The sequence below is a fragment of the Peromyscus leucopus genome, chromosome X (assembly GCF_004664715.2).
Source record: "Peromyscus leucopus breed LL Stock chromosome X, UCI_PerLeu_2.1, whole genome shotgun sequence".
In the NCBI taxonomy this organism is placed as follows: Eukaryota; Metazoa; Chordata; class Mammalia; order Rodentia; family Cricetidae; genus Peromyscus; species Peromyscus leucopus.
Genome location: NC_051083.1, coordinates 119,757,333 through 119,769,916, shown reverse-complemented (window position 1 = coordinate 119,769,916; position 12,584 = coordinate 119,757,333). Strand labels below are relative to the sequence as shown.

The 12,584-nt window shown below is 40.7% G+C and overlaps 1 protein-coding gene across 3 annotated transcripts in view; it reads left to right on the top strand.

Moving 5' to 3' along the window:
* The window catches only part of Arhgef6 (Rac/Cdc42 guanine nucleotide exchange factor 6), a 122,170-nt gene that overhangs the window by 94,558 nt on the left and 15,028 nt on the right, over window positions 1–12,584 (top strand). For all 3 annotated transcript variants that reach the window (XM_028889909.2, XM_028889910.2, XM_028889912.2), the window contains 3 exons: window positions 4,794–4,932; window positions 8,596–8,655; window positions 10,769–10,915. In XM_028889909.2, the coding sequence (XP_028745742.1) occupies window positions 4,794–4,932; window positions 8,596–8,655; window positions 10,769–10,915 (346 nt within the window). The remainder of the gene's footprint in view (window positions 1–4,793; window positions 4,933–8,595; window positions 8,656–10,768; window positions 10,916–12,584) is intronic.

Here is a 12,584-nt window from a genome sequence, read left to right as displayed (position 1 = left end):
CACACAAAAGTAGTGGAGACAAAAGAGCAGACAAATCAGGTGTGGTGGTGGTACGTGCTTGTAATCCCAACATTTGGGAGGTAAAGGCAGGAGAATCCGGAACTGAAGGCTAGCATGGCCTAGGGGAGACTATATTTCCAAACAAACAGAAGCAGATAGTCCGATGCTGGGGACTGGAAAAAGGAGAAAGGAAAATAGGGATCGTTCAACCCAGAGGAAGCAGTGCCCCTATGATTTTTCTACTGGCTAGAAGTCAAACTTTCCCATTTCTCATGCCAGGGCACCACAGTTCCAAAGAAAGGCTGTTGGAGAGGAGATAGGATGGGGAGGAGGAATCTTTGGGCTTCCGCTAGGTTAGAGTTGTGTTTATTCAAGTTAAAAGTCTGCACAGGGATTCCATAGAAACAGTTTTTGACATTTCAATTGTGTGTGCGTGTATACGTGTGTGTGTTTGTGTATGTGTGTGTACTTAGTATATAACAGCCCAAGTGTAGAGGTCAGAAAACAACTTTCAAGAGTTAGCTCTGCTTTCCTTTGTGGGCTTTGGGGATTGATCTCAAGTTAGTTGTAAGATTCTCACCCCAAGTACTTTTACCAACTGAGCTGCCTTGGTGGCCCTAAAAACATTGTATATGAATTAGTTAAGCTCTCTATTGCTATTATGACACAGAATAATTCTCTCCATCCTTCCAGCCCAACCCAGAATATAACAAAGTCCCATCCACCATATTTTCTATGAAATAAATGTATATTGAATGTCAAACAGCATTTATAAACTCATTGAAAGCTGCTTCTGATGAATAATATTAGGCTTCAAAACCAAGCCTTGAGCTGGGTGTGGCAGTACACACTTGTCTTGTAATACCATGTGAAGCAACAAGATCAGGAGTTCAAAGCTACCCTTGGCTATATAGCCAAGGTCAGCCCGAGATACATGAGAGCTGTCTTAATAGTCAAAAGGAGGGCACTGGAGTGACAGCTCAGCACTTAAGAGCACTGACTGCTCTTGCCAAGGACCTGGGTTCAATTCCCAACACCCACATGTTGGTCCACAACCTTTTGTATCTTCAGTTCCATGGGATCCTGCACCATCTTCTGACCTCTGAATGCGCCAAGCATTCATATGGTACCCGAACATACATGCAAGCAAAACACCCATACACATAAAATAAAATAAGATGTTTTTAAAAAGCAAACAAGTCTTAAGACGCTGCTATTTAAAAGTAAAAACCATTTCAAGCCAGATTCATCTTCAGTATAATGATTATACATTTGTGAATGCTATTTACATATAATATTAATTTACATATTAAACTTATTTGGCTAAGTAAAGCGTGTCTTTTAGAATCAATTCATCATGACAGGTGGTGTTTCTATAAAAACAATTTGGTTCATTTCATTAACGACATTTTCTTTTCTCTCCAATAATCTGTTTTAATCCAAGACAGGTGTGTCATGTTATTTTGAAAAAACAGCTAAATTGCTTTATAATATTTCCCAAGCCTAGGAATTAGAATACTTCATGGAAAATAATAGCACAGTGTCCATACGCCCATGCTATGAATTGCTGCAACTCTCCCAGCAATGAGAGCCGAATATGGAAGATTGGCAGTCATTTAGTCATAGAAAGAAAACACAAAGCTTATTTACCAAACTGAAAAGAAATTAGGAAAGCTATTTTCTTCAGATTGCATGTCTGCTCAAATGCACTTTCTTAATTATATTTTGTAAGTGATGAATTTTTATGTCTCGTTAATCTCTTGGTTGGAAATTAAACATCAGTTGATTATCCATTAAGCTGCAAATCATGGGTACTAGGAAATTTTAAAGATCAGATTCTAGCCAGCCATGTGTCTTGAAAAGGTAGTAATAATGCATCTGCTGGCTAAAGTTGACAAAATCCCTTTCTGTAGAGAGGTAGGGTAGTGGTGTGGATAGACCCAAGGTTTGGCTTCAGACCTCCATATTAAGCCTGCCATGACCACTTACCAACTGGAAACATTTCTAGGCCTCAGGTTTCTCAACTGTAAAATGGGACAAACACCTATACTGAAATGCTTTACAAATCCCGTTAGTTTTGTTTAATCTGAGCAGTTTTATTAGGAAATAGGTTTTACCTGTTTTTTTTAGGTTTATTTTACTTTTAATCATGTATGTATGTGTGTTTCTATGTGTGGGAATGTGCACATGTAAGTGAAGGTGCACATGGGATCCAGAAGAGAATGTCAGATCCCCTGGAGCTGAAATTATAGGCAGTCAAGTCTGATGTAGTCTGATGTAGGTGCTGGGACAGAACTCTGGTCCTCTACAGAGCAGTGGTGTATACTTTTAACCGCCAAGTCTTTCTCCAGTTCCTGCTTTTATGTTTTATGGATGAGTTACTCAAGACTCAAGCTGTGTCCAGCACTTTCCCTCGGCTGCTTGTAGAAAATGGCTGTGAAATGGATATAATGGATAACACTGATGATTTGATGTGAGTGTCCAGTCACAACTAGCCGCCCCTGAGGCAGCCACTGCCAGACCATTCCCCCTGACACACATATGACACTGCATGGCCAGAGCTGCTGTTGTGGTTGCTGAAACTGCATCCTTGACTAAACCCAGAAACCGGAGGAGAGAGAATTCATTTTTAATAGGGATCACCTGCAAGTTACTCCATTTCCAACCCCACTTGTTGATAGTAAGTTTCTTTGGACATATTTCACAAGCTGTGGGAACACTGCAATTGGAGACCACTACACAAACTATGTTCAAGAAAACAAATTTGGCCACTTTTTAGTCGAGAATCCTTATTTGGGGTGACAAGGAAGGTTGGTGAGGCCAGCAGGAGTCTCAAAATTTAAGACTGCCTTGTCAGTACTTGGACATTCTTGAGCAGGAAGGCTGTGGGGCTAAAGCACTGTTTTTCAGGATGGTGAGTGGGGAGAGAAAGGGAGCCAGGGGAAACACTCAGCCCACCGAAGTGTGCTGGACGGGATATGGGACATGACGGAGGCTTGAACTTAGGTGGTTGTAGCAGGAATCTTAGAAGGTCTTACTAATAAAATCAAGCCTGAAGCCAGTTATTGGGGTGAATGCTGGAAGATCATAGAAGCAGAACAAGCCACAGCTACCTCACCTCACCAGTTCCTCAGTTGATCCATTTCCTCAGACTGGAAGCTTCTGAGTCCTCATCCAGAATGAATCTCAGCTGAACTGCTGCTAGAAGCCTAAAAGCTTAACCAGCCAAATGCTTCTAGTTTCTGATCTTCACGCTTTATACATCTTTTTGCTTTCTGCCATCACTCCCTGGGATTAAAGGCTCACTTCTTGGGATTAAAGGCGTGAGTCACCATGCCTGGCTCTTTCCAATGTGGCCTTGAACTCACAGAGATCCAGAGGAGTTTCTGCCTCTGGAATGCTAGGACTAAAGGCATGTGTGCCACCATTTTCTAGCATTTGTATCTAGTGGCTGTTCTGTTCTCTGACCCTAGATAAGTTTGTTAGGGTGCACAATATTTGGGGAAGACAATACCACCACAGGTGGTAGCTGTAGGAGTGAACAAGAATAAAACCCCCAAGGAGGTTAAGTGGTCATGGGAGAAAGCAAAAGTTTCAAAATCAATTCTCAGGAAGTAGGTCCCTTTCTCTAATCTTCCTTTCCTTTTCTTTCCTCCCACCATCTCTCCCTCTTCCTTCCTTCCATCTCTTTCTTTTCATCCCTCCCTCTCTCTTCCTCTCTTCTTTTTCTTTCTCTCTTCCTCCTTCCATCTTCCTTGTCCCTTTTCTTCCTTTTATTTCATTCTTTTTTTATTTCAAAGAAAGCTATTTTTAATAGCAGAGTATCAACAAATACTAAAATCAAGTAACAATGGTTTGAATATAATATAAATATTTATAATATGTGTATAACATAAATGTAAATTATTTATTTTATAAAGTAATTTATTTACTTATCCATAAACTTGAATGTTATGTCATTCTTTTATACAGCATCTCATTCTTTATCCCACTCTGTCCTAGAAGTGACTATGTAGCTCAGACTGACTTCAATTCATGGAGATTCTCCTGTGTCCTAAGTGCTAGGACTCTAAGTGCTACCACATCTAGTTCTCTATATTTTTAAGTGTATATTGAATGACCTTGAAGTCACAGCCCTCATTGATAGAAACAATCTGGAAAGGTACTGAAAGACAGAGAAAGCAGTATCTGAGATACACATGTTTTTAGGGCTAGGCTCATAAAACATACTTTTATTCCCACCAATATGCTGCCTATGGGGGTGTTGAGGTAGCCTGCAGAACTGCGTTAAAATCCTAGACAAAATGACTCTAGTTAGTCACACCAACACGCTGCTGCCTGAATACAGCTTTTGGTTCAGTGGAGTGAGAGGGAGGGTTTACTGGATGGTTAATCTTGGCATCAAACCAGCAAATAAGTAGAATGTTTGAAGTGACCAAGAAAACATACTCTTTAAACTTGAGGTTGAGGTCACTGATCGACTCTTCACCCTGTCACCTGGGTACAGCCTCCTAAGTGGGGCATTTTTGTTTTGTTCATTGCTGTAGCACTCTCCCAGGACAGAGCCTGCTCCCCAGTAGATGCTCAATCAGGAAGTGTTGACTGAGTAAATAGCACCAGGAATTCCAAGTGTGGGCCACCACCATCTCCTCTGTGCTGGGCACAGAACTAATGGTGCTGGAGAGATGAATAATGGCTGGTTTCATTGTGTAAAATATACTAACACATTAAGTCGATATTTGACATCAGATATTCAGCAGTATTGAAAGTATATCCATTTTTTTTAACTCTAGTGATGATCTAGAACGATTCATGGAAAACCAAGGTGCATCCAGCCCGGGTATCCTTATTTTAACAACAAGCCTCAGCAAACCATTCATGCGACTGGAAAAGTATGTTACTCTTTTGCAAGAGCTGGAGCGACATATGGAGGTAAGGGAAGAAAAGCTTCATCAAGGTCCTTTGCCTACTGGTGTCCTCTGTGCTGCACAAAGCAGATGGTCTGCCTCCAAACTAGCTTTGCTAAGAATCTAGAAAATAGCTTGGTTTCAAATTCTACTTGATATGATCTTCCCTCTTCCCCAAAGACCTCTTAGCATTCCTCTTTATGCAGTGAAAGAAGATCCCCATTCTTTCCTGCTCAACAGTTATCATTCTTCCTCCTATTCCCTCTCTCTTCCAGGCCTCAGCTCTGTTGCTTACCTCAAGACAATGCACATTCATTGACTTAGGTTTTCTTTTGCCTTCTTGTCTATAGAGCGGTGGTTCTCAACCTTCCTAAGGCTGCAGCCCTTTCATACAGTTCTTCATATTGTGCTGACCTCCAACCATAAAATTATTTCCTTGCTACATCATAACTGTAATTTTTCCACTGTTACAAATTGTAATGTAAATATCTGATATTCTGGATAGCTGGTATGTGATCCTAAGGGAGTCTCAACCCACAGGTTGAAAACTGCTGCTGTAGATGATGGTTCAGTGGCAATCAGACCTACAAATCTCTGTTGTTCTGGTGTTTTAACTAACATTACTATGATAGAAAAAGCAAACCAACATCAGGAAACATGGAGACCAACCAAAAAAGAAAAGAAATATAAAAAATGTTTGTTGCAGATAGGAACACTGTAGAAATTTGATTTTCTGACTCTGGCATTCCCTAAAGATTATAAATGGGTCCAATACTGCTGTATCACTGTGCATTAGTATATTTACATCAAAGTCCACTCACATTTTTGTTTACAAACTGAATTTTATGTGTAATGATTGTAGTGCAGCTACAGTCTTTTTTAAATACTAGGAATTGCAAAGAGGTCTGATAATTGAACATGAAGCACCCAGATCCCGTTGTGATTTTCAGAAGCAGTCAGATTGCCTTAAGCTGTTCTTTCATGATCTTGCATGGGGTGTGGAGGCGTGGGTGGGAAAGACTGTGTTTACCCTAGTTGCTCTTCCTGTGTCTGGGGAAAGGTTTTGAGGTTTGAAAGGGGTTGATTATCTTTAAAGCAAAAGGTTCCATGCTGCGGTGCTTGTCAGCGTTTGTAAGGACCGAAAGCACCCTCTCTGAGTGAAAAGCACATTCTCAGGGTATTTGAGCTGCCTCAAAGTTGGAGGCAATGGGGAGCTGGTGAGTAAAGGCTGCCAGAATGAAATTTCACTTGGGGCTCTGGAAGGTGTTGATCTCTGGATGCCTTTCCATATGCTAAGCCAGTTCACCAGATTGTTTCTTCCTTATCACAAAAACCCAGAAACTGTTCCTTCTCCGAGCTGTAGCACACTGCTGCAGTCGGAACTCGGTGAAGCTGGCAAGAAACCCCCAGGCCTAGGTGCTGCTCCTGCTGCCTCCCTCAGCCGTTTCTAGCCCAGCCTCCACGTGATCACATTTGCTTTGACTTCCTTCTGATTGTCGCCATCAGATGATACACTCCAGGATGCCAGCACCATCCAGATTTCTAATCACCTGTTAGGATAAGTTTTACCACGAAAGAATACACACTGACTCTATGTGAACAATCCTGCTGGTGGCATGAGTCAGACCTCTAATTGTTGTACCCTGTTTTCTACCCGACTGGATGAGCAGAACTGACTTTCTCATTTCTCCAGCTGAATTACCCCTAGGCAAGGTATGCCTGACAGCTCCGTGTTCCTCAACATTAGGTGCACTACAGAATCAGTGAGATCCCTCCAAGGAATTATTTAATGACTATATTTATTATCAAATAATATTTTTAAAACAGTGTTTAAATGTAAATATATTTTGATTATATTCTTTCCTTCTCCCAAGTTCTCTCCCCCTCCCTACCCATCCAACTTTAAGTTCTTTCTCAAAAAAGAACCCCCAAACCTAGAAAACAAAATACAGAAACACCCAAAAAGAACAAAATGAACCCATCAAACTATGACCAAATAAAAGCGCGCGCGCGCGCGTGCACACACACACACATACACACACACACACACACACACACACACACACACACACACACACACAAAACCCTGTGGAGTCCATTATCTGTTGGTCAGGGAAATGGGAAATTTTACCTCAATAACAATACCTATTATGTTGTTACTTAATATATAATGTGTTATAAACTATCTTAAAAATCTATGGTGTTTGTCTAAATACTGCTGTTTACAATTCCTATGTATATATGTGTACGCATACATTAAAACATCATATTGCCTACCATAAATATGTATAATTTTGCTTGTCAATTAAAATGAAAAGATAATAGTAAACTCAAATGTTATGTGCAAAATAGTCAGTCATGTAATATGATAAGTTAAGAATTAATAAAATATACCAGAATTTAGGATCTCAGTACTTCCAGTAATTAGGTGATTAAGAAATTTTCTGGGGCTGGAGAAATAGCTCAGCAGTTGAGTGAACACTACTTTTGCAGAGGACCCTAGTTCAGATATCTGCCTGCACCCACGTTGGCCAGCTCACAACTGACTGCCTGTAGCTCCAGTCAGCTCCAGAGAAATCCAAAGCCTCTGGCCTCCTCCAACACCAACATACTCATGTGTACATACTCTCTCACACACTATCTCATATAGGCACATCACTAAAAATAAAATCATCTCAAAAGATAAGAATAAATAAAATTTCTTTTGGTCAATAGTTCCATGAATTTTAACACAGGTGTGAATTCATATAATTACCACCATAGTGAAGATATAAGACAAGTCCATCACACACACACACACACACACACACACACACACACACACACACACACACACACTTCTACCTTGCTGACCTGTAGTGGGTAGCCATTCCAACTTGGTTCTGGAAGTTCCAACCCCCATTGAGACTCTGGCAACTGTCACGCCTACGAGGCAGGGCGAGGGGAGGCGCCTGGGGACCAAAGGGGAGATGTAGTGGGTAGCCATTCCAACTTGGTTCTGGAAGTTCCAACCCCCATTGAGACTCTGGCAACTGTCACGCCTACGAGGCGGGGCGAGGGGAGGCGCCTGGGGACCCGAGAGCTGGATGGGCCAGCGCTCGCTCTGGGCGCTCTCTCGTGCCGGGACGCTGACCAGTGCAGATTGACTGTGTAGAGCTCCGGAGAACACCGTTGGGCTGCATTACACCTTCCCCAGACCCTGCGACCTACCCATTACTTAATTTGTGAGTTTCGCCATTAAATAAATATCCTTTTAACTACGTGAAGTGGCCAAAATAATTTCTCCAATATCTGGCGCTCACGTGGGGCAAACTCCAAAGGCCTGGGCGCCTCCCCTCGCCCCGCCTCGTAGGCGTGACAGTTGCCAGAGTCTCAATGGGGGTTGGAACTTCCAGAACCAAGTTGGAATGGCTACCCACTACACTGTCCTTTTGTGGTCATATGTTCATCTCACCTCATCCATGGCAGCATCCATTCTCCTCTCATACTGTTTTTATTATTTATTTTTAATTATTTTATTTTTTGAGATTATAATATAATTACATCATTTTTGTCCTTCCCTCTTCCCTCCAAACCCTCCCATATACCCCTTCTAGATCTCTTTCACTCATGGCCTCTTTTTTCATTAATGTTGTTACATACATATATGCATAAGCTGATATTGTTTTTAAATGTATTCCTTTGATAGGACACTCATCCGGATCATCAGGACATTCTGAAAGCAATCATAGCATTCAAAACCCTCATGGTAGGTGACACTCTCAGATTGTCATACTCCGTTTTGTATACTTTGTTGCTGAAAGAATGATTTGTGTGTAGCATTTCTTTCCTTAAGCAAAGGTCCTCAGGATGGAAACAATAAGCTCCGTGATTGTTACATTTGCTTTTGTTCTCTACAAATCATGCTCACCTATGAAAGGTTGCCAGACTGAGGGTATAAAGCAATCACATTTGAAAGTCTTGGCCACATTAAGCATTGATGTGTAGGTGGGGGGTTTCCTTTTTTTCTTTGTCTTTACCCCCATTGCTCACCCTATGTCTGTATAACTTGTCATTCATTGATTGGCATCAAGACTGGATTTCACTATTTATGCCAAAATAGGTGAATTTGTTCTTTGCATATGAAAAAGTAATCCTTCATAAAAGGGAAAACATAGTGTACTAAAATGAAATTGCTTACTATAGATAGCTAGCAGAGGTAGCTATAATCTTATATCTTTGAGCATCAACATTAGCCTATCTCCTTGAACCCACTGATGAAAAACCTTTTGATGCCATTTCAGAAGGGAAAAAAACCTTTATTTTGAGTAATGAGTTAAATTTAGATATATTTGACATTTCTAAAGTATTCTGTGGGATTTGGACCAATGTTTAGCTTTTGATCCTTGCTAGAAGGTTACTGGATAGCATTCACCATTACTTCACTTTTATTGCTTTTGAAAGATAAGTAACTGATATGTCAGTGCCTAAAGGGAAAGCTGACGACCAGGTGAGGCATTATGATAAATTTGCACCCGTCGTCAGGCAAAAGTAGTCAAAATACCAGCAGCTTTACATGGCTCCACTTCATAGAACAGCTCACTCAAACCCATGGACGGCATTGGCATTTCTTGTAATTTGTGTCTCTTTTCTTCATTCTTATGTGAATGACCATAAAAGGCCTTTGAAGAAACAGGTTAGCAAACAGCACAACAAATTCAAGAGCCAGTCAGGCATGGTAGGGGATGCTTACACACCACACTTGGGAGACAGAGACAGAGGGCCCAGTTCAAAGTCAGAGCCTCAGTTACCTCCTGAGTTTGAGGCCAGCCTGGGCTGCACAAGACTGTCTGAACAAACAAAAACTAAAATATGCCCCCCCCCCGCAAGAAAAAGCAGGTGCAACTCTTTTTTGTCATGTTATAAAACTTACTTTGATGGTGGTAATATATTTACTACAAATACATATTCTTTCAAAATCTGTATAATGTATTTATTTCTAAAAGTCTTAGTTAAATGATGCAACAGATTTTTATAGAAAAAAATTACTTCCAAAAAGTATCATACATTCATGTGGACAAAGTAGCATAAGGAAACACTTGCTTAGACTTGTATTCATTTTGCAATGAGTACTGTTAAATTACTCTAAGATAACTTTCCTCTTCTGAAACAGGTTTTATATCTCTCTATATTTCATACCCCACATAGTATTGGCAGACTCTTTCTTGATTTGAATTTCCAATTTAATCATCATGAAATACACTTGTATCTGTTTTCCCCAATCCCTTCAGGACTAAGAATAAGCTAAGTATTTTACAAGGTACTGTTGCTCCCTAAACAAAGTGAGGACAGTGCATGTGTTCATGATAAACTCAAATTTGCTATGGCATAAAAACATAGATTCTTTTGCCGTTCTCTGTTTTCAAAACTCTAAGAGTAATTTTTGTTTTTCTTATCATCAAGTTGGTACCTTGTTGGAGAGTGAGCATACAATTATTTTGTAATTACAGCCCTATTTAACCATGGTAGCTAAGGTCTGTTTGCTATCGTGACTCTTCTTGATGGGATTCTGCTTCTGGTATCTCCAAACTCTTCATGGGGAGGGAGCAATAAGCCCCTTCTTGCCACTTTATCTTGGTTCCTTGGCAAAATGGAAGCTGTCACCCCTTCTTGTAACGTTGAGGGGCTCAAAGCTAGGTAGTGTATTTGTTTGTCTGGCAGGAGCATGGATGGCCATAGAATTCAGTAAGCGATGAAGCGATCCAGTGAGAAGCAAGGAGTCAAAAGCCGTACCTTATTTTGAACTTGTTTTGGGGCTGAAAACTTTCCCTATCTGTCTCACCTGAATCCCTATTTCATCATGTTCTGTTTTGCATCTGTAGGGGCAGTGCCAAGATCTGAGAAAGAGAAAACAACTGGAATTGCAGATCCTTTCAGAACCTATTCAGGCATGGGAAGGAGACGATATTAAGACCCTGGGAAATGTCATCTTTATGTCACAAGTAATGGTGCAGTATGGAACCTGTGAGGTAATTTCTCAGCATTGCTTCTTTCAGTTTTCATATTTCCCTTCCTTTATTGGTCCTTCTGTCAAGGTGAACTGGGGTAGAGGCAGAGGGAATGGAAAATAATGGGTAACTTTGAGACACATTTAGATGGTAATATCAACAGAAAGGGGTGGCTTACAGGATACAGAAAATGGCAGATACAGTTTAGACCTGCTAACTAGGTATCTGCATGGAGATGTCCTGTTAATGTACTATGGAAATGTAGGTGAGAGGTCAGCATTAAAGACAGAGATTTAGCTGTCTCTAAAAAATGTACCTCTCTAAGAAGTACATATCCAAAGAGAAGCACAGAGGTGGAAGATGGATTATTTCTTTTAGGAAGAGGCCAGGGTAGGAGAGAAAGGTTGATCATGTCACCTAATATGATTTATTGAGTGTTAGCATTGTGTTAGCTCTCTCAATAAACACCTTCCTATACTCTCTGATGTGCTTGTGGCAGAGATTCATTACTTCGAGTTAATAAGCAATCTTATTGAAAATGCAGATACCCTGGGGAAGGTTAATGCAGTGAGGGTAACTATTAGTCATTCATTCTTTGGGATAAAATCCTTGGGTGAAAGGAGGAAGAACCATTATGGGACTCAATGGGGGACACAAATAGGAAAATAGAATGGAATTGAGGATTGTGGTGTCATTGAAATTCCTGGAGGAATACTCGAAAGTGACCAGCAAGCTGAGTGCTATGGGAGGTTCAGAGGTCGAGGAGTGTGAGGACAAAAAAGAAGCCATTGGCTTTTGCTAGAAGGCAATTATTGATGACTTTGAGAAAGAGGTGGGGGTGCAGTTAGGGAGCAATCAATGGAGAGAAAATGAAGGCAGCGTGTAATTTGGCAATAAAATGTCAAGAAATGAGATATTATGAATGAGGAGCCACACGGGGTGAGAAAGGTTCTGAAGATAGCAATGAGCAGGAGAGGCTGCTGAAGAAGGGCAATGTCTGTGGAAGGAAAACTAGGCAAGAGAAAGATTGGAGAGAATAATGGTTGTTCCAACAGTTAGTCCTGACGGTTTACTCTATTCAAGTGGGAAGAAGAGTGAGGAGATAGCCATGAGGACTATTGTGTCAAATGATTTTTTTTTTTTTGGTTTTTCAAGACAGGGTTTCTCTCAGTAGCAGTGCTGGCTGTCCTGGAACTTGCTCTGTAGACCAGGTTGGCCTCGAACTCCCAGAGATCCACTTGCCTCTGTCTCAAGATGGATTTTTTTTGCATCTACTAATTGTGACTCTGTTAAGGGGATCAGAGCAGCCCTCACATATCAAGTTATTTTAGTGCAATCAAAAACTGTAGTTGACAAAAATGCATTATAATAATATTAAAAGAGCTGAAAGAGAGAATTTCTTTTCATTTATAAGCAGTTTATACATTTGTTTGTTTGTTTGTGTATGCACATCTGTGTGCCAAAGCACACATGTGGAGGTCAGAAGATACCTGGTAGGGGTTGGTTCTCTCCTTCTACCACATAGGTCCTGGGGATCAAACTCAGGTCTTCAAATCATCTATCAGACTTGCTGTCAGACAAGTCTTATCCAGTGAGCCATCTCAGTGGTCCCATAAAGGAATTTTAGTTTATTTGTCATGAAGAAATGATAAACATTTAAGATAGTAGATATGCTAATAACTTGGATTTG